This window comes from Cebus imitator, unplaced genomic scaffold (genome assembly GCF_001604975.1).
Source record: "Cebus imitator isolate Cc_AM_T3 unplaced genomic scaffold, Cebus_imitator-1.0 Scaffold318, whole genome shotgun sequence".
Lineage (NCBI taxonomy): Eukaryota > Metazoa > Chordata > Mammalia > Primates > Cebidae > Cebus > Cebus imitator.
The window spans coordinates 2629355-2654672 of NW_016107633.1; the positions used below are offsets into that span (position 1 = coordinate 2629355).

At 40.0% G+C, this 25318-nt stretch overlaps 1 protein-coding gene across 2 annotated transcripts in view; it reads right to left on the reverse strand.

Moving 5' to 3' along the window:
- DPY19L3 (dpy-19 like C-mannosyltransferase 3) overlaps positions 1–25318 on the reverse strand; it is a 76143-nt gene that overhangs the window by 41591 nt on the left and 9234 nt on the right. For both annotated transcript variants that reach the window (XM_017504267.1, XM_017504268.2), the window contains exons 4-8: positions 10802–10892; positions 4109–4230; positions 3341–3486; positions 1256–1379; positions 580–714 (exon numbers count right to left, since the gene is read on the reverse strand). In XM_017504267.1, the coding sequence (XP_017359756.1) occupies positions 580–714; positions 1256–1379; positions 3341–3486; positions 4109–4230; positions 10802–10892 (618 nt within the window). The remainder of the gene's footprint in view (positions 1–579; positions 715–1255; positions 1380–3340; positions 3487–4108; positions 4231–10801; positions 10893–25318) is intronic.

Sequence of the window (25318 nt, forward strand, 5' to 3'; positions counted from 1 at the left end):
AATATTTATGTTACTGCTACTTTAGAATACTAACTATAAGCCATTTTAAAACTGTACACAATACATAAAATCATATTTTTACACACGAAAAAATGACAGTAGCAGACACTGGGAGACAGAGATGGGTTTCTTTATTTCACATGTGACTTTTAGCCAGTCAAAAGGGATTCACATCCCATATTAGTTAAATGTTACTATGAAAATTTTATAAAGTACTACAGAAAAGCTGTTAGATACCTATTGAGTTCTTTTTTAAAAATGGCAATACACAGAAATTTTAAAAGAGCTATCTATATTTTGAAATTTAAGTCATCTCTATAAATAACAATTGACCTAGGCATTTATGCCCCAAAATAAATCCATTCCATTTTTTTAACTTAAAATAAGCAGAATAAAAGTTAAGATGGTCAAACTAGGCTTCATAAATGACTCAGCTTCAACTGACCACAGCAAATTTACAGCAGATCTAAGAAACAGCTTCAATTTTATCCATAAGTACTTGCATATTTTCATCTCATTCTATGATATAAAAACACAAAATGGCGAAAATCTTAAGTGAGAAAAGCAAGCAAAGCTCACCTTCACTGCTGGCAGCATGTCCAGGGAGTCCAGTGTGAACAGCACTAATGCTTGCATCAGCATCATAAATTGATTAAATTGCCATGTCAGACTAAAGAGAAAAGTTGATATGAAAATGGCAAGAAGTGTCAGCCTCTGTAAAAAGAAAACCTTTGTATAATTTACATGTCTCTAGTAATAAAAAACCTTGCAGACAAGTTTTCTCAAGAGCAGCCAGTATCTCTATAAACCAAACAGAAAAACCATAAACTGTTGCTCTGAAAACCCTTGCATTTGTTATTTAAGCTCTAACTATCATAAAGTGACACTTTGCATATAAATATTCACATACGGTGTGTGTATTCCACACTATTATGGAGGCGATAATGCACCAAATCACATCTCAAGAGCAAGGGCTTAAAATTTCTGACAGTTTTGCAGAAAATTGTGTGTGGGTTTGCTGCAACTATTTAAGGGTAGATTATGTAGAGCACATTTTTAACATCAAAAATGAAAACATTTTCTTTGCAAAGCAGGAAAAAGCTCAGGAAAAGGAGACTTAATTTAACTCAAGTTTAAAAATTGGTCGTGGAATAACTATTCACATGCATTGGGATACTAAGCACCTCACAGTTTTTTGAAGCTTCTCATATAAAATTGGGGGATTAAAAATATATGGAATTTTATAAACACTTACTTCAGAAAGAGGCTGTAAGTTTGGTCTCAGGAAATACGTAATTGCTGCTATCTGAATTGCAAAGAATGGCAGCGCCCAGTTCTCCCTCAGTGGGATGGTGAACTCAACTCTTGTGGTATCTATTCTGCACAAAAGAAAACACAAATGGCCAAAGTGATAGTTTTTTAAATCATTTCCTTGAAGACTTTCTCAGTGAAAGTATATTACATTAAGGATAAGTATACTTAAGGTTCTGGCCACTGGTTCTCAATAATTGTCCTTATCATCATCATCATTTGTGTAACATAAAATTGGCATAGGGAGTGTTTAAATGCTCTGTCCATGGGTATGCCCTTAGCACTCGGGGTTCAAGCCCAGGTTGGCTTGACTCCTAAACTCACAAATGTATCATGCCAAACCCTTACTTTTATTTATCTCTAACTTCATTAGTGTCAAGCAGCAATTTTTCCTCTCTCTGTATTTCTTTGGTGTTTCTTACACTTAAGTCTTAAATATGACATTGGCAGTATTTTTTTTTAAAAAACTTCCTGCCTTTCTCTAATGTGAACCCCAAGATGGCAAGTATAGGTAAGATTTTTCATCTTCATACACTCAGCACCAAGAACCATCCCCAAACATACTAGGCATTCAATAAATGATACACATATACAACACATACATACACGTGTGTGTGTGTGTGTGTGTGTGTGTGTGTGTGTGTGTATCTCTATATCAAACAATGTATCTATATCTACATATATTTCTATATGAGATATAGATATCTATATATCTATATCAAACAATGTATTTACATCTACATATATCTCTACATAAAAGAAAGATATATATAGATATCTGTGTATCTATATCTCTATATAAAACATAACCATTTAAACCTCAATTTTATCATTTCTAAAATGGGGATAATAGTCGTATCTATAGGGTTCTTAGAAGAATATATATAAAGCATCTTGTAAAGTGCTTGGCATACAGTAAACACCCCCTAGGATTGTAATAAAAGTAATTTGCTTAGAATTACAAAATAAAACCTGTATGAGAACTCATGCTCAAGTTTTGACTCTTATTGAATATTGGTGTTGCCACTGTAGGTCAGGCAATAGTTCAATGATCTTGAATAACTACATATATATATATATATATATATATATATATATATATATTTTTTTTTAAAGATGGAGTTTTACCATGTTGGCCAGGCTGGTCTCAAACTCCTGACCTCTGGTGATCTATCCGCCTTGGCCTCCCAAAGTGCTGGGATTACAGGAATGAGCCGCTGCGCCCAGCTTGAATATGTTTTTTCTTATGTAACTTCATAAGGCTCTACTGCTTATAAATTAATAATAGATATTAATTAACGCAAAAATGCCCTCGCGTTTATATATCTTTATGCTCTACTAATTGAGAGCCATACACAACCCTTTTAAGGTTGATAGTGAGGATCTAATTAAAACTTTTTAGGCAAGGCATAGTGGCTCATGCCTGTAATCCTAGCACTTTGGGAAGCCAAGCTGGGAGGACTGTCTGAAGCCGGGAGGACTGCCTGATGCCAGGAGTTCAAGACCAGCCTGGGCAACATAGAGAGATCCTGTCTCTACAAAAAACAATCCCTAAATAAAATTTTTAAAAATCTTCATTGGCTTTAAAAAAGAGCAAAAAAACCCTGAAAACTTTATAATGACTGATATGCTAACTACCTTGATTTGATCAGTATACACTACATGTATTGAAATATCACTATGTATTCCATGAATATGTACAATTATTATTTGTCAATTTAAAAAACTTTTTAAGAGATGAGATATGCGGCTGGAGAAATCTTGATCCCACAGCAAACAAGTAATAGGTTTGAGATTATTATGGATGGTTTTCTTTATTTGCAATTCAATGATCTGTTCCTCAGCTGGCATTATATGTAAGTAGCGCTTTCTCCCTAACTAAATAAGAAAAATTGAGTACCACCAGGTAAACCAAAGAGAAAATGCTCCCCATCAAACAAATGAGGCAGAAGTTTCTCTGAGATGGAAATGAAGTGACTTCACTTTTACTCACATTTTGGAAAGAAGAGGAGCACGGACTCCAACTCACCTATTTGTGACATACCAGAGAGCTGCCAGTAGTCCTGACAGCCACGTACCACTAAGGAGCCAGCTGGTTACGTAGAGAGCTGTCACATAGATCGCCTGGAGCCCAAACAAGGTGTAAATATAAAAATAAACTGGCTCTAAATATTTCTGTAAAAAGGAACAATAAAACATGCTTGTCAGGTGACCCCTAACCCTCCTCAGTGACACTTAAAACATGACAGTAGGAACAGAATATGCAGGAGCTTGCCCCTAATTCCCAGCAGCAAGCCCACAGCCCCTTTCATCTATTAGAGAAGCGTGCAGGCAGGCTTTCTTCCCACCACCAAGAAGAGACAGGAGAAGGAAGTCAGTGAGGGGGTCTGGCTTCACTCTTTACTCTAGAAAGTTTATACCTAACTGCCTGATGGTACTTCATTCACATGAGAAGGGGTCATTGTGATTTGCTGACTTTACAAATTTTTTTATCTCCAAGATCCATCAGGAGTGATTATACATATCCAAATGAAAATATTTATCAGCTTCTAGACTGCATACATATATTATAAGCCAGGAAGCATCTATGTACAAAAACTTTATATCTCATGTAAATAAAAAGCAGTATCTTGTAAAATACAAAGTTCACAATATACATGGAAAAATTATGGTATTGCTGATTTTCTACTAAACCAGTTGAAGATCAGAAGGATATATGTGACAACTTTCAGCTCAAAATGGCAGACTTTGACTTTCATCTGATATTAACAATTCAATGTCACAAAACATAACATACCTGTATGGGTAGAACTCTATATAAAATACTGAGAAAAACCTCTTGGTAAATATTCATTCGCTGAAGGAGGTTAATTGTCTTCATAGACTCAGTTTTATTATCATATATTAGACCATGAAAACCTAAGATTGATATGTGAAAAGTCAGGAAGAAAATAGTTACATTCATAATTATTCATTCATTCAAAACTATCCACAGACTGTTTAGTATGTGTTAGAGACTGTGGTAGGCACCGGGGATATAACAGTAAGCAAAAAATCCATACTCCTGCCCTCAAAGAGCTTACCACATATTAGATGGACATCATTTAAACACGTACACAAACATAGGTAAATTAAAACTTTTGTAACCGCAATGAAAGTATCACCATCACCACAAAGTCCTTCTCTTGTACTTTGGGCAACAGGATTTCACATTTCTCCACCCTGCCCTCCTGCCACATGACCTGCAGTGTCTCCTTTGGGAGAGTATACATGGCCTTCTCCAATCCCCAGAATGGCTTTGGCCATGTGCTCTGACCAGTGGCATGTGAATGGAAGTAAGCTACAGCTGAGCAGAGGCTTTCGGAGACAAAGCATGTTTCTACCAGCTCTTGCTCTTGCCCTGCCACGACACTGGCACTTTCCGAATAGGGAATAGGCTGAAATATGCGGGTGTGGGGGGCAGGACAGAGCAGAGCTGCAGCTGCTTCACAGCAGACACGTCATGAGAAGGAGAACTCGACCTGCTGTTACAGAGATCCATGGCCATAGAGGTCCTCTGTCACTGTAATCAAGCTAATTAAGCCAAAGCATGAATGGGTAGCTCACAGAAGAAAACATGCACACAGTTCTTCCACACAGAAGATGCTCAACCTCACTCCTATTAAAAGAAGAGCATATTAAAACTACACAGAGGGATGCTATTTCTCACCTATTGCCTTGGCAAAAATCAAGAAGTTTTACAGCTCACTCTGCGAGACCATAAGGATGGAGCCTCCTATATACTACGGTTGGGAATACAAATTGGCATCATCTCGATGGAGAGGAATTTTGCAATATCCAGCAAAATCACATTAATTTACCCTTTGATCCAGAAAGCCCGTTGCCTAGGAATCGATCTCACACACAGGCTGGCAAAAATACAAAATGACATCGGCACAAGGTCACTCCTGCAGCCACCATTTGTACCAGCAAAAGAGTGATCCAAAACAACCCTCAATAGGAGGTGCTACGGACTGAAATGTGTCCCTCTCAAAGTCATATGTTGAAGCCCTAACCCCTTATATGACTGCTCCTGGAGACAGGGCCTGCAGGAGGCAATAAAGGGTAAGAGAGGTCACACGGTGGGGTCTTAGTCCGATAGGACCGGTGTCCTTTTAAGATGGGCAACAGACAAGAGCTTGCTCTTGTGCTCTCTCTGGCTGCACTTGAACAGAGGAAAGGCTGTGTGAGGACACAGCAAGAAGCGGGAGGAGAGGGCTCTACGGAAACCAATCCTAACAGCATGGGGATCTTGGAATTCCAGCCTCCAGAAGGGAGAATTTCTGTTGTTTAAGCCACGCAGTCTGTGGTATTATGTTATGGTAGACCTAAGGTCTAACACAGGAGTGTTAGAGATGGATAACTCTCCAACTCCTATGAGGGAGAATTAGGGTTATGGGCCCTTATGATGGGATTAGGTACCCCACTGACTCGGATGTGACAATTACACGTTGCGTGCCTGTATCAAAATATCTCGTGTATACCATAAAAATATATACCTACTATGAACCCACAAAAATTAAAAACTACATATTAAGAGTGGAAGAATAAACCAAAAATTAATAAGAATGGTTACCTAAAAGAGTAAGGAAGGAAACAGGATGAAGAGTCAGTGATGGAAGCAGAAGTCTCTGAATGCTCCCTGTTTTGTAGTTTTGACTTTGGAACCATGCAAGCTTTTTTTTTAAGTACAAAAAAACGAACTAAAAATTTTTTCTAATACAAACCCTGAAAATGAAAAGCAAGATATGATAAACCTAGTTAGTTGGTGGCTTGGTCACGTATAGGAAACCGTAAATGACCTGAGGACAGAAGAATGTGCCGGTACATCCCTCAGTGAGTGATATCTTAATGAGAAGAATAACAAAGATGGCCTGAACTGTTTTCAGGTAATCATATTGTTAGCAACAATATTATGTTGTGACTTTAAAAGTATTTTTTATATATATAGTAGAACAAGACAACTAAGTGATAAGGGTAATGTCATAGGAACCCAAGTTTTCAACTGGAGAAAAGAGATACAACCATAAAATCAAAAAAAGTAAAAATCCTTGTCATTCTAACTCTGAGCTGAAACGAGCTATATTCATATTTAGGAAAAAAGTTCACATTTCCTAGCTCTCCTCACTAAAAACACCTGAAAACAATAAGCATTAATAAGCAACCCTCATACCCAAGTTGTGGTCCCTAAACAGCCACTAATAAGAACTAGAGGCCGATGCAATGGTTCACGACCATGAGCACGTTGGGAGGTGGAGGCAGGCAGATCACCTCAGGTCAAGAGTTCAAGACCAGCCTGGCCGACATGGTGAAACGCCGTCTCTACTAAAAATACAAAAATTAGCCAGGCATGATGGTGTGCGCCTGTAATCCCAGCTACTCAGGAGGCTGAGGCAGGACAATTGCTTGAACCTGGGAGATGGAGGCTGCTGTGAGCCAAGATGGCACCACCGCACTCCAGCAAGACTCTGTTTCAAAAAAAAAGAACTACAGCTAGTTGGAAGAATGGTTGATTCTAGGTAGGGGTAGGAAATAGACACAAAGGGCCTATTGTCACACCAAAAAGCTAGGGAGTTTTCAAAGACTACTGGGGTGATGTTGGAAAGACAGCCATCAATCTGAATGGCATCCTACCGGACAATGATGGGGCAATTTTAATAAAAATAATACAAAGAGGCCGGGCGCGGTGGCTCAAGCCTGTAATCCCAGCACTTTGGGAGGCCAAGGCGGGTGGATCACGAGGTCAAGAGATCGAGACCATCCTGGTCAACATGGTGAAACCCCATCTCTACTAAAAATACAAAAAACATTAGCTGGGCATGGTGGTGCGTGCCTATAATCCCAGCTACTCAGGAGGCTGAGGCAGGAGAATTGCCTGAACCCAGGAGGCGGAGGTTGCGGTAAGCCGAGATCGCGCCATTGCACTCCAGCCTGGGTAACAAGAGCGAAACTCCATCTCAAAAAAAAAAAAAATAATAATAATAATAATACAAAGGACTGAAACACATCAATTATGCTAAAAATCCACAAGTTACGATGATTCTTAAAAAGCACAATCTTACGACAATGCTGGAAATGTAACTCATTCTAAAAACAATAATGGGCAAGGCCAAATATTTATCCTCCCTTTCCCTTATGAATGAAACTGGCTTACCAAATAGCTGAGGGAAAATGTTTTTCTTTAAAGATAAATTCTACCTAACAATGATATAAGGAATGACAGAGTTAGAACATCCCCATGTTACAGTCCTTACGAAATTGATGGCTTTAGGTAATGATCAACCTTGGTGCTAAGCCATTAGGGGAAAGGTTATTAGAAACTTGCGCTAATGTGGAAGCATGCCACACCATCTAGGAAGTATTCTCACCAAAGGAAGTGCCTAAATCCAAGCAAACCTTAGATCAAACTATCAATTAACTAAAAATCCAGGGAACAGTGAAACATTAAACAACACCATGACAGTAAAATACAGAAGGTGGAAGACTCGATCAGAAAAGTGCTTTCAAAAGAAATTTCAAGAAAAAAGAAAGATAATGATAGATTTAAAGAAACAGTTAAAGAAATTATCAAATGATTGTAATGTATAGGCTTTATTTGGATCTCAAGTATTAAAAATCTGTAAGACAACTTGGAAATGAGAACATTGACTCTGAAACTGACCAATAATATTTGCACATGAAGCAATGTGATGTCTTGAATTTACTCCAAAGTAACCCAGGTTGGGGGCAGGGATAGAGGAAACAAGATTGGTCATGAGTTGGCTACTGCTTTAGCTGGATACACAGAAACCAATTAGAGGATTCTATCTTTTTATATGCTTGAAAATTTTTTTCTTTTTCTTTTTTGCTTGAGAGGGTCTTGCTCTCTCACCCAGGCTGGAGTGCAGTGGCATCATCATTGCTCAGTGCAGAGGCATGATCACGGCTCACTATAGCCTCAACCTCCTGGGCTCAAGCGATCCTCCAACCTCAGTCTCCTGAGTACTAGGACTATCAGCATTCACCACCATGCCTGGCCACTTTTTTATTTTTTGTAGAGATGAGGTCTCACTCACTATATTGCTCATCCTGGCCTTGAACTACTGGGCATAAGTGATCTTGCCACTTCAGCCTCCCAAAGTGCTGGGATTACAGGGTGTGAGCCACTGCGCCCCACCTGTTTGAAATCTTCTAAAAGAATAATCTTAATGAATCACATAAATGAATTAAAATGAATCAGCCAGTGAGTTCACAGTGATACTTAAAAAGAAAATACTCATCACACACCTTTAGAGCAGTTTCTCAACCTCAGCACTTCGGACATTTTGGCCACATAATTATTTGCCGTGGGGATTGTCATGTGAGCGGTAGAGTTTAGCTGTGGCATCCTTGGCCTCTACCCACTGGATTCCAGCAGTACCCTACCCCTCTTGTGACAACCGAAAATGTCTCCAGACAGTCCAGATGTGCCCGGGGGCACAGCGGCCCCCAGTGAGAACCACTGCTTTAGAGGATGCTGGAGAGGTAGCTCATAATGTTGAGAATTGGTAATTGCAGCCAATTCCCATGATGCACAGTGGTAGTGTCCAATAAAGTTGCAGTAAAAACTGAACTGGTGAATACTGAACTCGTAAGAAATAACAACTGCATTCCTGCAAGCCTATGGTTACGTATTTTTGTCGACTGATTGACATATAACCTAGTTTTATGTGTGTTTCTGTTTAAAGACACTTGCTTTAATCTATTGTTAATTCGTGAACACTTAACTCATGGCCAGCAGCAATATAACCCATGCCTAAATGAAGCTTCTCTAACACATATTTTCTCTGTGAGGCACATCACAGCATTCTTGCGCTCAGGAACACTAGACACCACTTGAGCACTGTTTTGAGGGATCATTTTAAATGGCACAATCACCAACAAACAGCAAAATAATGCAAAAGCCATGGCACGAAACATGCTTTCTGAAAAGGACACTGCAGTGTGAGAGCTGAGACAAGGAGGCGGAGTGTCACCTCATTCAGTCTCTGTAGGGAACATGTGTGCCAGAGGCTAAAATACTTTCTTGCACTGGACATGTCCATAAATGACTGTGAAAGTACCATAAATACTGATTTTAGGGTTACAAATACATTTTAGGAAGTAAATGATTTTGCAATTACGGGATCCATAGTTTGATCATATGGGGAAAAAATGAATACTAAGCCTACCTTTCTTGTACAAACTGTACCACAAGAACCAAACAATCAATGAGAAAAAAGTTTTCTATATAACAGAGTCCCAACTAATAAATACAGGAGGAATGACAGAATTAGAAGGTCACTAATTTGCACCCCTTCTGAAATAAGAACTATAGATATAATCATCAATGGCTGCTAAAACCACAAAGTGAAAGGCTGGTGAGTAATTATCCTTATTATGGATGAATCTGGCTATCAACACAGGAACCACCTTATTAATTTTTATGGCACAAAACCAAAGATAACCAAAATGTCACGTCTCCTAGGTGATAAAACTAAAAGTACAAAACATCACTTATGGGCTGGGCGCAGTGGCTCATGCCTATAATTCTAGCACTTTGGGAGGCTGAGGTGGGAGGATCACTTGAGCTCAGGAGTTCAAGACCAGCCTGGGCAACATAATGAGACTTCGTCTCTACAGAAAAACAAAACAAAACAAAAAATGAGCATGGCAGTGCACAGCTGTAGGCCCAGCTACTTGGAAGGCTTGAGGCAGGAGGACTGCTTGAGCCTGGGAGATCAAGACTGCAGTGAGCTATGATTACACCACTGCACTCCAGCCTAGATGACAGAGTGAGACCCTTTCTCAAAAACAACAGCAAAAATATCATTTATGAATAACTGCCACCAAAAATGTCAAAGCTGACTCCAAATAAAGCCTAGAAAAGGGCAGTTTCTGTCACATGCACTCATGCTAAGCCTATCAAGTATGTATTAGGTAGAAGAGATACATTACACATTGGGGCTTTCATGGAGTAATGTAGATGGAGTAAATGTAGAGTGTGGGCCCTAATCCACTTAGGGGAAGAAATAAATTCAGGAAAAAGGCAACTGTGAAATAAAGGAATGAATGGGAGCACTGGGGACAAGAGGGACAACTGTAATTTTCATTTGTGTTGCCAAAATGCCTCCTGTTCTCAGGCAATACTCCTTTCACCTGCAAAGACCTCTTCCAAAATGATCATGAGAAAATTCAGCAAAACAACCAAGAAACTGCAAAGATACTACTTTTGGGATGGAGGAGAGCTGGAAGGTAAGGAGAGGAGGGTTATATAAAGTATTATACAACTTCTTCCAGAGCAAAAAAAATTTCATGGAATGATTAGACATTAACAAGGAAAAACTACACATGTTCTAGAGAGCATTTAAATGCTTTTCAGTGCACAGTACTTCCGACTAAAACATTGAAAAGAACGCAAGAGACCCCAAATGAAACTATAAGTTGCAATTACCTTGCACAAGGGTTGGAGCCTGCAACATCTGCTTGTAGTAGGAGTAATACAGGCCACACTCTGTTCTGAATGAGATTTCTCGCTCCACTTCCTGAAACAGAGTTAGATCCTATGGGTTTATGTGACCTAGTTTTGTTTAAACACATATTGTCACTGTAGAAAGCATAGAGAACTGCAACTTCAAAGAGAAAGAAAGTATGAAAATATAGTCTCAACCTTGGCAAACAAGAATGGAAGGCTGATCATTGTTAAAGCTGAGTGATGGATACACGGGAGTTGGTCCTATTATTCTCTACTTTAGTGAATGTTTAAACTTAAAAAAATTTTTAAAGACTGTATCACTATTCCCATGCAATATCAGTGAGATGCAAAACAGGGATGACAGCAAAAAGTTTCCCAAATGAAAAGAAATATAATTGCATTAGAAACCTACCTAAAAGCTCCCAATATTACATAAGATCAATCATTTTCTTTTTATTCTAAGAATAAAAGGCACCCGTAGCCAAATGAGGCAGACACATGAATTTTACTCTGAGAAGTGTAACCCTGGTAGGAAGATGTTCATGCAGGTAAATGGATATGTGAAATATTTAAACTGGTTTTAGATAAGTATTCAATCTTAGAAGAACTGAAAACTTAAAGTAATAGCTATTAACCAATCTGGTTACAAGATACTTTTATTAAATTTAAATTATTACTATGAAAATTATTACTATTTAAATTATTACCATGGAAGCAATGGGCAGTAAGGATGCAGAAGACTTTTTGGAATAATCCTTTTAATACTCTTAGATAATATATTTTATATATCGGTTTCAGCAGCCCTAGCCTGAAAAGCTGAAATTGAAATGAAATACTTTGAAATCTGATACTTCTGAAAGCCGACACGATGCCACAAGTTACCTTGAATGTGTTATTTTTCCACTGTATTGATGGTATGTCATATTTTTTATTGTTAAGTACTTGGGTGTGAATAAGTATAAGAAAATGATTACTTATAAAGGTAGCATATGAATTCAGGGTCAGGAACGATGGTGATGCCAAATAACCACAGACTGTCCACTAAGATGGTTGAGATAGCGACGCCTTTGTTTTCTAATGGTTCAGTATCTACAAACTTGGTTTCATGCACAAACTTATATATCATATAAAACCACCTTTGGGCTATGTGTATAAGGTGTATGTGAAACATAAATGAATTTCGTGTTTACACTGAATCCTATCCCCAAGATTTCTCATTACATATATCCAAAGAATCCAAAATCTGAAATCCAAAACACTCTGGTCCCAAGCTTTTCAGATGAGGGATACTTAACCTGTACCTGTAGAAGTATAAATAAACAAAAAGTTACAATCTATATCATTAGAGATTCTTTTACACCAGTGTTAATGAAAAAAAGCCAAACAAACCATGTCCTAGAATCTGTAACATGTTGTCTAAAATGTAATTTGATCGATGTTTTTTCATATTATAGCAGATCCACATTCCACAAACCCAACTGGGGAAAAGTGATAAATACTGAACATCTCATTTTCTTCTTTTAAAATTTAATTTAGTTAATTTTTTAAATTATATTTTAAGTTCTGGGATACATGTGCAGAATGTGCAGGTTTGTTACACAGGTATACACACGCCATTGTGGTTTGTTGTGCTCATCAACTCGTCATATACATTAGGTTTTAATCCTAATGCTATTCCTTCCCTGCCCCCCCCACCCCCCAACAGGCCCCCTTGTGTGATGTTCCCCTCCCTGTGTCCATGTGTTCTCTTTGTTCAACTCCCACTTATGAGTGAGAACACGTGGTGTTTGGTTTTCTTGAACACCTCATCTTCTAGCTGATGAACTCCTTTAGCTCATCTTTGCTTTCCCCTAACTCCACTAATTTTCAAATGGTAATAAACATTTCGTTGAAAGAACCACTCAGGTTGGGTGTGCTGGCTCACACCTATAGCCTTGCACTTTGAGAGGCTGAAGCAGATGGATCGCTTGAGCCCAGGAGTTCAAGACCAGCCTGGGCAACATGGTGAAACCCCATCTCTACCAAAAAAAAAAAAAAAAAAAAAAATAGCCAGGCATAGTGGCATGCACCTCAACTCCCAGCTACTAGGGAGGCTGAGGAAGGAGGAACCATTAAGACTCAGCCTACTAGGAGGTTGAGGCCGCAGTGAGCCATGATCAATCCACTCTAGCCTAGAAGATACAGCGAGACCCTGACTCATACACACACACACACACACACACACACACACACACACACAGAAATTCATATTATCTTCAGACTTAGAAATTATTTATTGGACATATTTCTGCTACCCTCTAAATATCTTTATCATTGTTAGTTAACTCCTTTTAGAAAAATGGGAGGTGGGGCAGCAAACCTTATATATTAAACTTCCTTTCACAAAAAACAAATTTATCCTGGAGAAATTAAGCATTTAAAAAAAGGCCTATCAGGTTCTGAAATTCAATTTCTTTTCTTTTCTTTTGGAGACAGGGTCTTACTCTGTCACCCAGGCTGGAGTACAGTGGCATAATCAAGGCTCACTGTAGCCTCCACCTCCCAGGTTCAAGTGATCCTCTCACCTCAGCTTCCCAAGTGGCTGGGACTACAGGCACATGTCATTACGTCAGCTTAATTTTTGTATTTTTTGTAGAGGTGGGGTTTCGCCATGTTGCCCAGGTTGGTCTTAAACTCCTGAGCTTAAGTGATCCTCCTGTTGTGGCCTTTCAAAGTGCTGAGATTACAGGCGGGAGCCACAGTGCCTAGCCCTGAAACTTCATTTCAGTAACACATTTGCTTTATAAAAAGGCAAATACATAATAATACAGCTTTGTTAATTTTCACAGTTGCTAGCGATTTGTGTTGTATCTTTCACAGCAGTAAAGCAAACTCTTCTGGGTAGTTATGTTAAATCGCTCATTTTTTATCTTTCAGAAAAACTGCTCTATTGCTCTGTGAACATAAAACCAACTTGGTACCCACTCGTTTCTAGAATGTTCAAACTCCTACTCAGTCAAATAACCAAAGAGGCTATGAATTGATGTTAACTGAGCAAATACTAGCTTCTGTCCATGCAAATAAGAAAAACAACAACATTACATTCATTTTTTCTCTAGCTTCCTTAAAGTGTTCAAAGGCACTTGAGGAGTGTGAAAATCCTCATATCACACCTACATCCCCAAATCAAACTGGAAAGCCAATAAAGAATGAAAGAGTGAATTGTATGGTTCTAAGAATAAAAGATCAGGAAATAAGAAAAAATGCTGCTCAAAGTACTAACGGTAGAAAGCTTTTGTGTCTCATCCCTCCCTCTAATACAGCCAGAATGCATAAAGAACAGAGGGGGACCTAATTAGTAAAAATGCATTCAAACATGATTAATTGGGAATCTGGCACCAGCTGTATAGAACCAAATGCTATACTTTATTAGACAGACACTTGCAAGTTTTACATCTGCTTCATGCTAAGAGAACATCTGCTTCACTCATTCAAACACTTTTCCAGTTTTACAGCAATTTATACTTCGCTTGGTAGATCATGCCCATGAAAATACACACCAATAGTAGTCATCCTCTAAAGAATGCAAAACAAACAAATACTTCATATTTTAATTTGCACAGGTTCCATGGGGAATGCAACGTTGACAGAATGAAAACATCTTCAAAGATAATGACAGAAAAGTGGAGAGACAAAAGACTTGTATTTATAAAGAACAGTACAGCTAAAACCATTGAAGTAACAGTGTATATAGGATTCTAATAGAAGTACAAAAAGAAAAAGGCATCAAGAAAAAAAATGACTGCTCACAATGAATGATCACATTCCCCACAAGCACTCAGATAACCTGCTGGCAGTGCCCAAAAGGCTAGAGTCCTTTAGACAAATGACACCGGATTTGGAAAGGAAACATCAAATTAGCTTTTAAAAAATCTCATGTAAATAGATCCCTCAGGTAATGTCTGGTCACCCTGGTCTGCCTTTAGCAAGAATCCTCTAAGGCTGATTAAGCCAGAACCCCCTGCACCCCAAAGGTTCCTCTTACTCATTTCCCAGCCACTGACCCCACTCCCATCCTCGGCTGCCCATCCCTACTCGCCCATGCTGTACTAGGAGGTGAGTATAAATCTCTCTCTACCACTGCAAGACCTCGTTGCAGTGGTCCCTACATCTATCACGACGGTCCTGAATAAAGTCTTCCTTACCTTGCTTAAATTAAAAACAAAACAAAACAAAACAAAACAAAAACAACTTTGTTTACAGGCTGGGCACAGTGGCTCACACCTGTAATCCCAACACTTTGGGAGGCCGAGGTGGGCAGATCACTTGAGGTCAGGAGTTTGAGATCACCCTGGCCAACATGGCAAAACTCCATGTTTACTAAAAATACAAAAATTAGCTGGGCTTTGTGGTGCATGTCTGTAATTCCAGCTATTTGGGAGGCTGAAGCATGAGAATCGCTTGAACCTGGGAGGTAAAATTTGCAGTCAGCTGAGATCCTGGCACTGCACTCCAGCCTGGGTGATGGAGTGAGACTGTCTCAAAAAAAATAATAATAAATAATAAAGTTTTGTTTGCAAAAATTATCTCCCAAAATAATAAGACTGCTAGTAGTGGGGAAGCCACTGAAGAATTGACTTTATAAATGTAATCTGTTTCAGAATTAGGTTAACAAATCATCTCACCAAGAAATAGTAGCCCATAAGACAGCTGTTCTTAAAGTTCTGTACTGGGAATCATGCCCTCAGCAAACATATTTATGGCATATACATGGTTTATTGTCTGGTTAAATTCATGTCCATCTGTTGGAAGGGAATGAGTCTTGCCCTAGAGTTGATTAAAGCCGTGACATGTGAGAGATGCCAAGCAGGGCTTCTGAGGAGGGCAGTCTGCTGCTGAAGCGACAGTTCTTCCACTGGGCCCACACTCAGGCAATCAGCAGTCTTAGCAGTACTGTACTACTATTGTGTGGATTAACCCTATTAGAATATAAAGTCTCCTTGCTCTGTAGATTTATTCAATGGGAAGACATGCAAATTCTGTAATATCAAGTAAATACGAGTAACAGTGGAAAATGTTAGCACAAGGAAACAAGACTAAAGAGAAAGAGTGACCTCGATGCTTATAGCCTTCCTTATCACTGCACATTTATTTGCTGGGGAAACAAGAACATGGCCAGGTACGGTGGCTCACGCTTGCAACCCCAGCACTTAGGGAGGCTGAGGCAGGTAGATTACTTGAGCCCAGGACTTTAAGACCAGGCTAGGCAACATGGCAAAACCCAGTTTGAACTAAAAATAAAAAAAATTAGCTAAGCGCGGTGGTATGGACCTGTAGTTACAGCTACTTGAGGAGCTGCAGTGGGAGAATAACCTGAGCTCTGAGGTTGAGGCTCCAGTGAGCCGGGATCGCAGCACTGCACTCCAGCCTGGGAGACAGAGTGAGACCCTGTCTCAAAAACAAACAAACAAACAACAACAAACACCACAGAAAGAAACACTGTAAACAAAGGGAAAGGACTTCAGGCATGCCTCATCTCACTGTGCCTCACTTTCCTGCCCTTCGCAATTAATGCGTTTTTACTAATTGAAACTTAGTAGCAACTCTGCATCAAACAAGTCTATCAATGCCATTTCTCTAACAGTGGGTGCTCACTTTTTGTCTCTGTCACATTTTAGCAATTCTTCCAATATTTCACCTTTTTCTTTATTATTATACTTGTCATAGGATCTGGGATCAGCAATCCTTGATGTTATTAATACTACTGTAATTGTTTTGGGGCACAATAAACTGCACCCATGTAAGACGGTGAACTGAAATGTATGTGTTCTGACAGCTTTGTCATTCTTCTGTCTCATTCCCTCTCCCCAGTCCTCTCTGCTCCCTGAGACACAATAATACTGAAATGAAAACTTTACAATAGCCTCTAAGCGTTGAAAGGAAATGTGGCGTATCTCCCACTTTAAATGGAAAGCTATAGATGATAAGGTAATGAGGAAAGCAAGCTGAAAGTTGAAAGAGGCCAAAAGCTAGGCCTCTTGTGCCAAACAGCCAAGTTGTTAACACAAAGGAAAAGTTATAGAAGGAAATAAAAGTGCTACTCCCGTGAATGCATCCATGATAAGACTGAAAAACAGCCATACTGCTGGCACGGAGAAAGTCTAATACTCTGATAGAAAATCAAACCATCTAAAACATTCTCTTAAGCCACGCCTAATCCAGGGCAAGGCTCTAACTCTCTTCAATTCTGTGAAGGCTAGAGACGGTGAGGAAGCTGCAGAAGAAAAGCTGGAAGCTAGCAGAGGTTGGTTAACGACGTTCAGGGGAAGCAGCCATCTCCATAACATACATGTGCAAGGTGAAGCTGAAAGTGCTGATGGAAAAGCTGCAGCAAGTCATCCCAGCTAAGATCGCTGACGAAGGTGCCCACATTAAACAACAGATATTCAATGTAGACAAAATAGCCTTCTATTGGAAGAAGACACCATGTCAGACTCTTACAGCTTAAGAGGAGAAGTCAATGTCCTACAGTTAAATGAATTTGAGTCCCACTGAGAATCTTTCTGTCATTGTTTCTCCATGTATCGCATGGATGGATGAAGTTTTTCCTCTTTCAGTTTTTTTCAGGTATTCTTTTTCGTTTTTGAGATGGAGTCTCACTCTGTCACCCAGGCTGGAGTGCAGTGGCGCAATCTTGGCTTGCTGAAACCTCTGCCTCTGGGTTCAAGCGATTCTCCTGCCTCAGCCTCCTGAGCAGTTAGGACTACAGGCACCCTCTACCACGCCTGGCTAATTTTTTGTATTTTTAGTAGAGACAGGGTTTCACCATGTTAGCCAAGATGGTCTCGATCTCCTGACCTTGTGATCCACCCACCTCAGCCTCCCAACATGCCGAGATTACAGGGGTGAGCCACCGTGCCTGGCCTTCTTCAGGTATTCCTAAAAATACATATTTCTAGCAGCAAAAAAGTTTGTATGTCATCTTTATATGCAATGGAATGACTGGGTTAAAATGTGTAAATCATTTTCTTTTACTTGAGCATTTTACAGGCTTCATTCATGGTCTTTGACCATCATACTTGACTGTAAGGAAGCGGGATGCCAGGTGGACCTTTGTTTCTCCTTATTGGTAATCTGATCGTTTTGTCTGGAATGACCAAAGGTTTCTTTATATAGTTAAGCCCAGCAACTTCATACAACTCTTTTCTTTATATAGTTAAGCCCAGCAACTTCATACAACTCTATCTTGCTAATGATTTTTCTAGGCCAATTTATCCTGGGATTTGCTCTGCCCCTTCAATTAGAAGATTCAAATTACCTTTCATTTTTGGCAAATTTCCTTGAATTCCATCTTTAAACACTGGGTTTTTCCTTCTGATTTATTCCTTCTGGTTCTCTTCTTTTGGGACACAAATGATGCATCCTTGCTGCTCTTTTTCCTCCTCAATTGTCACTTTCTTTCTCGTGCTGTCACTTTACTCAATCTCCTTTCATTTTGCTGTCCACCATCGCTCTTTCTGCACATTCTGCAGATTCTAGTCTCCTGTATGGTGCATCCCAGATGGTCATAATTTCTATAATGGTTCTACCTTGTAATTCTATTTCTTGTCTAGAGTCTGCCAGTTCATGTTTCCTTTTGTTCTCTTCCTGTTCCCCTTGAAGAAGGTACACACCTTCTTACATTCCTGCTTTGCATTCATCTTCCACAGTGGCAAATGATTATCTTTTAATGTGACATGTGTGGTCACAACCTTCACATCTCCGCTGTAAAATTCTTCTGGTGGCTGTTCATCAAGGATGTGTCTTGTTCTCTTCCCTTTCTTCTTGCAGTATCACTGGACTCTTGTCCCAGTTCCTTCCTTGATTAGCAGTTATTTCTGAATGTGGCAAGCTCTTACTACATAAGCTACCTGCAGGAAGTTCATGTCGGGGAGAGGCCAGGCACACAGCTCAGGCCAGCAAAAATTTTCCTTATATAGAGTGGTTTACAAGGGTGAGTTCTTCAGTCTTTTCCTCATTTTAGTCAGCAAAGCTTGATAACTTTGGGGTTCTTGAAAAGGCAATTTGCCTCCCTCTATTCCTGGCCTCTTAAATCCCATCTCTTACAAATATGGCTTGTCTCTGTGATTGCTCCTTCTGGCCTGCCTAGTATGCTGTTCTTCATAGTGGAATGGATCCAGGAGAGCTGCTGTCACTATTACCCGCACATCCATCCCATGGTCCTACTCAGGGTAAGATGCCACTAACTTTGGAGAATGATGCTTTACCCGCTTTATCTGACCCCTGCAGCTTGCAGACTCCTCTTTCTGTCTCTCTCTTCTCTCTCTCTCCCTTTTTTTTTTTTTTTTTTGAGATGAAGTCTCCATCATCCAGGCTGGAGTGCAGTGGTGTAATCTCGGCTCACTGCATCCTCCGCCTCTTGGGTTCAGGTGATTATCCTGCCTCAGCCTCGGTTTAGCTAGGACTGCAGGCGTGTGCCATCATGCTTGGCTAATTTGTGTATTTTTTGTAGAGACAGGGTTTCGCCACGTTGGCCAGGCTGGTCTTGAACTCCTGGGCTCAAGTGATCCACGTGCCTCAGCCTCCCAAAGTGCTGGGATCACAGGCGAGAGCCACTGCACCCAGTCACAGACTCTTCTCTGAGCATCTTTCTGACTGCCACTGGATTTGGCAGCCTCCTTGATCAAAGCTGGAACTTGACTATCTATTTATCACGTTCCTTAATTGCTCTGGGGGAATTCCAAGAAAGAAGGAACTGATATCACTACATTGCCACTTTAAAGTGAAACTAAGCAAGCAAAGTTAGGAATTAATGCTATTATAAATAATTGAAGTATCCAAAGTTGGGAGCATGGAAATAGTGGAATAATCAAGATTATAAAAACCTCAAAAAGATCAAATTATAAAAACAAGACTCCTTACATAATAATTATAATAGTTTTGTGAAAATGTATAACTATATATGGAAAAAGCATAGGATGTAACAGCAGATAAAGCAGATGATAAAAACTATACTTGGGTCATAAATAAGTAAAATATTTATGCACTTAGGATGAAGAGTAGAAGGGAAAAATGAAAACTGCTTTTGGTTAAGGGTAATGAATACTGAGTAATGTTTTTCATTTAAAATTTTTCAATATTGTTACAACATAATTTCAATAATTAAAAAGCAATACACACGTGAAAAATAAAAATGAAGACCATACAGATGTCTACCATGGAATCTACTAAACACAAGGCCAGGCGCAGTGGCTCACACTTGTAATCCCAGCACTTTGGGAGTCCGAGACAGGAGGAACACCTGAGGTCAAGAGTTCGAGACCAGCCTGATCAACATGGCAAAGCCTTGTCTCTACTAAAAATACAAAAATTAGCCAGGTGTGGTGGTGTGCACCTGTACTCCCAGCTACTCTACTCAGGAAGCTGAGGCAGGAGAATTGCTTGAACACGGGAGGCAAAGATTGCAGTGAGCCAAGATCGCACCACTTCACTCCAGCCTGGGCGACAAAGTGAGACTCCATCTCAAACAACAGCAGCAGCAGCAGCAACAACAACAACAACAACAACAACAACAACAACAACAACAACAAAACCCTACTAAACAAAAATCACTTAAAATGCATCCACTGGCTCCTGCACCTGCCAGGACTAACCATATCACATTCCTGAAGGCAAGCTCCAGAAGTCACATCCTTTGTCTCTAGTTCCCATCCAGATCCTTCACAGCAGCCAGTGCCTCCCCTTTTCCTTTGCCTACTGCATACCCCTCAGCCCGAGCAGCTAAATCTACTGCAGAAGACTGGAAGCTACTTAGCATTGATGACGTGCGCCAGGCACCATAAGGGCCCCACGCCAGGAAAATGGGTGTTTACTTTTTGTTTACAATAAAGGGCAGCAAAACAGCAGGTTGCATTGAAAGGACAATTTAGAGTTAGTGTTTGGGCTCTAAAGAAAGGCAGATTAAACAGAATATGTAGGTAGGACATGGTGGCTCATGCCTATAATCCGAGCACTTTGAGAGGCCCAGGTGGAAGCTGTGCTTGAGGCCAAGAGTTCGAGAACAGCCTGGGCAACAGAGTGAGACTGTCTCTACAAAAAATGAGAAAATTAGCTGGTGCCACTTGGGAGGCTGAGGTGAGTGGATGGCTTGGGCCCAGGAGTTCAAGGTTGCAGTGACCTCGAATGCACCACTGCACTCCAGCCTGGATGACAGAGTGAGACCCTGTCTCAAAAAATAAGTAAAAATAAGTAGAATATGTATTAAAATGCTCCCAAATAGTTCCAAGCTTGTAACAGACATTCAATAAAGGATATTTTTAAAAATCTTGAATACTTTCAATTTCCCAGCAATGGGAATATAATACAATTTAGGCAATAGGAAAAAAAAAACTTAAAAATGTTAAAATATGCTGAGAAAGGATCCTAGATATATATTTTCTAAGACCATATAAAACCAGTATCTTTTCCTTCAACATTCCAGTTGCTATTTCAGCATTCCCACTTTCATGTACAAACAATACAACAAACATTTAAGAAATCATTTCAAATGCATACATTCAATGTATGACTTGTTTATTATAAAAGTCTATTATATAATACTTTTGCTCTCTGAATAATTATAACTACTTCAAAGTATTCAAAAATAAAATCAAAGTATTTTCATTAAAAACTAACCTATCAATTTTGAAGAGAAAAAGTTATAACCCTAAACACGAAAGGAAAACAAACTTACCCTTCTCAAATAATTCCCCGATATAGAAATTGTATAAATTATAGGAATTGATTTATAAAGAATACTACACTCCGAAAATGAGCATTTCTTTTGGCTAAATAAGGTCTTTATTCAGTAATATTTATAATTTCTGTTTATTGACAGAAAATATATACATATTTAAAAATTAAATCAGATTAATGGAAAAAAATTTAGTTCCAGAGTTGTACTACTCCATTTTAAGTGTTTAGTAGCCACATGTGGCTAGTGGTCACCGTACTAGACAGTGCATATATGGAATATTTCCTTCATTATAGTGCTATTGGACAATGCTGATCTAGAGAATCTAAGCAAAACACTAAACCAAATGCTTATGCAGAAGTATTATCAGGTTTGAGAAATGGTTCTAACATTGGAGGATTCTTCTTATGACATAGGAAACAAACAAAAATGTGTGCTATGGGCTACTGCTTAAACACAGAGGGAAAAAATGGAATAAGATTCTGAGCTCAATTGTAAGTTTCGGAGGACTAGGGTGGTGGGTGGGGATAAGTGCCCGTTTTATAGCTTCCCAGCTGGTATCTGAAGCACAGACAGAAACTGGCCCAGGTCCCCTTTCCTTTCTCATTCTACACACTCCTGAAACAATCTCACCCACACATCTACAAGATGGTAATATGGAAATGCCCATTTGCAACACAGACGGAACTCCTGCCTTCAGCCCCGTTAAGTCTAGCTTCCTTTACTCCACATTTCTATGTGGACTGCTTTAAAAGTGCCTCGCAAGACAGTCAAACCTGAGCTCGTTGTTCCCTTCCTTGCCTCCTGTGCAAGAAAGAAACTGGTTGGCCTCTGTCCCTGGTTCCGGGGAGGTAACCTAGTATTAGTCCATTCCTCATGCTGCTAATAAAGACATACCCGAGACCGGGTAATTTATCAAGGAAAGAGGTTTAATGGACTCACAGTTTCACATGGCTGGAGAGGTCTCACAACCATGGCAGAAGGTGAATGAGGGGCAGTCACATCTTACACGATGGCAGGCAAAGACAGTGTGTGTGGGGTAACTCCCCTCTACAGAACCATCAGATCTAGTGAAGCTTATTCAGCATCATGAGAACAGCATGGGGAAAGGCCCACCCCCATGATTCAATTACCTCCCACTGGGTCCCTCCCATGACATGTGAGAATTATGGGAACAGCAATTCAAGATGAGATTTGGGTGGGGACACAGCCAAACCATATCAAACCGCTAAGCTCTAGGAATAAAGAATCTGGCTGTTCTTTGTCCCCAGTTCCTAGGAGACAGCCTCTAAATCCTTGGAACTTCTGAGTGCTGAGTGTCTTTGTTTTTCATGGTAGGTTCTTCAGACTTCATCTGAAAGCCCTGCTAGCAGGTGACAGTGAGTTCCTAATTTGTGCTAAAGAGATGACTCAGGATTGGGGCTGGCCCTGCCAGAACACCCAACCATGTGGCCTGAGAGTCAGGGCTTTGAGCCACATGCTAGCAGCCCAACCTCCAGGGAGCAGAAAAGGGCTGGAGATTGCGTCCAGCCTTGCGGGCAATTACTCAATTAATCATGCCTACATAACGAAACCCCAATAAAAACTGGACACCAGAACTCAGGGGAGTTTCCTTGGTTGGCTCCACATAGTATAACACAGTGATTTGCCAACAGGGTAATGGGCCTGACTCCGTGGGGAAAAGGTAACGAAAGCTTCCAGCGGGACCCTCGAAGACTTGGCTACTTGTGTCACTCCCTTTGGCTGGTTCTCAGTTGTAATCTTTTGCTACAATAAATCTGTAGTCCCAGCACTCTCCTGAATTCTACAAGTTGTTCTAGTGAATTATTGAATGTGAGCAGGTGGTGGGAACCTCAGAATTTGTAGCCAGCTGATCAGAAGTGAGGGTTGCCTAGGGGGAGCCCCAAACTTGCCACTGGTGTGTGAAACAAAGGCAGTTTTGTAGAGGACTGTGGTCCCACCCTGTGAGGTTTGGCCTAATGGTGGGTAGATGGTATCAGAACTCACTGACCCTCCAGCTCTTCTCCTCCCAGTGCTAGCTGTCACAGTAAATGGCATGTGCATTCATCCACCCAGCTGCTAATGAGGGGACCAAGCAGCTTGCACCGACAAGCTCTCAACTGTTCCCTCTCAACAGGCTTCCACACAATGAATCAAGACATCCTTCCAAGTCCACTTCCTAAAAATCTCTGACTCTGTTCATGTCTCTGCAGCTCTTACACAGCCTCAAAGCCCTATGTGATCTGATCTTCTCCTCTCTTGTACCTTCTCCTCATTGCTCATCAAATTCTGGCCACATGAACCTTCTGTCTGATCTGGATTTGCCAAGTTCATTCTACCATAGAGCCTTTTTGCTTGCTGTTTCCTCTTTCTTTAAAATGTTGCAAAGCTTTGCTTGGCTGGTTCCTTCGATTATATCATGTAGGTTTCAGTTTACATGTCCTCAAAATGGTCTGCTTTACTTCCCAATTCCAAGTTGCCTTCTAGTGACTATCTCATCATCCCGTGTGACTTTCACCACAGGATTCATTTTCATTTTCTTTTTGATTTTTCCCCTTTTTCATCAGCATTAAGTTTCATGTCATATTCAATGCTTTACTCCCAGGGCCTAGAACAGTGTCTGGCACACAGAAGATACTCACTTACTGAATATCTGAATGTGATATTTAAATATTACTGAATCCACTGAATTGGATTATTCAGCAGCTTCCTGACTTTAGTTTTGCTCTCCCCAAATCCATTTTCCACATCGTAGCCTGAGGCAATTTTCTGAAACACCAATATGATTACATCACTGCCTCACTAAAAATAGGGCTCACTACTATAACACATTCAGAAAGAGTTCTGTCCTTGAGACAGAGAAGACAGACCCTTTATTATCTGGCCTCTGTTTACCATTCCCAGTACATCCCTTCTCCCCTTCTACTCTCTAGCCAGGCTGAACTACTGCCAACGCTTCAAACACCGGGCTCTCTTGCCTCTTGAATTTCCTGTACTTGACCGTCTTCTATGACACTCATCTTTCCTCCCCAGCTTGCCTGGTTAACTCTTACTCATTCTTCAGGTCTACTTAGTCATCACTTCCTCTAGAAGTTTCCCTGATCTTATAACGTGGGGTTAGGCTCCCCGGCCTATGTGCTCCCACAGTGCTCTCTATCTCACCCCAACTTAGCACTGAGTTTGGACGTCCTGTAATTGTCAGGATACTCGCCTGTATCCTTTTCAAGAGTGTAAGTTCCTTGGGGGCAGGCAGGGCCTTATCTTATTCAGTGACATTGCTACCACTAAGCACAGTGCCTGCTGGCATACTATAGATACTTAATATATATTTACTGAATTCATTTACTATACTGGAAAATCTGCTGGCAAATTCAGAAATCTTTGTTATTTCTTCCATGTTCTCCACAGTGTTTAACTCAATGTTACCCACAGAACAGGTGCTCAGTGAATACTAAGTAAAACTAGAACTTCCTTAACCCAGAAAGTAAAGAGAGAAAAACCAAGATGTTCAAGTTTCTTAATGGTGGGGCATATTTATTTAAGGAAACTAGCAAGGTTAGTGACAAGTTTTAAATTAAAGAACTATATTTAATAGCCTATAATTAAGTTATATATCTCTTTCAACATGTCTCCTTGCTATGCTGTGGCTAGCATTTAATTTGGGCTATCTGCTAACACAGGGATAGTTCAGCCTTTTTTCAAAACATCTATGTTAATATATAAGCACTACATGGTTTAATTCTAGGGAATCAGTTTGTATGTACTCTTTTTTTTTTTTTTTTTTT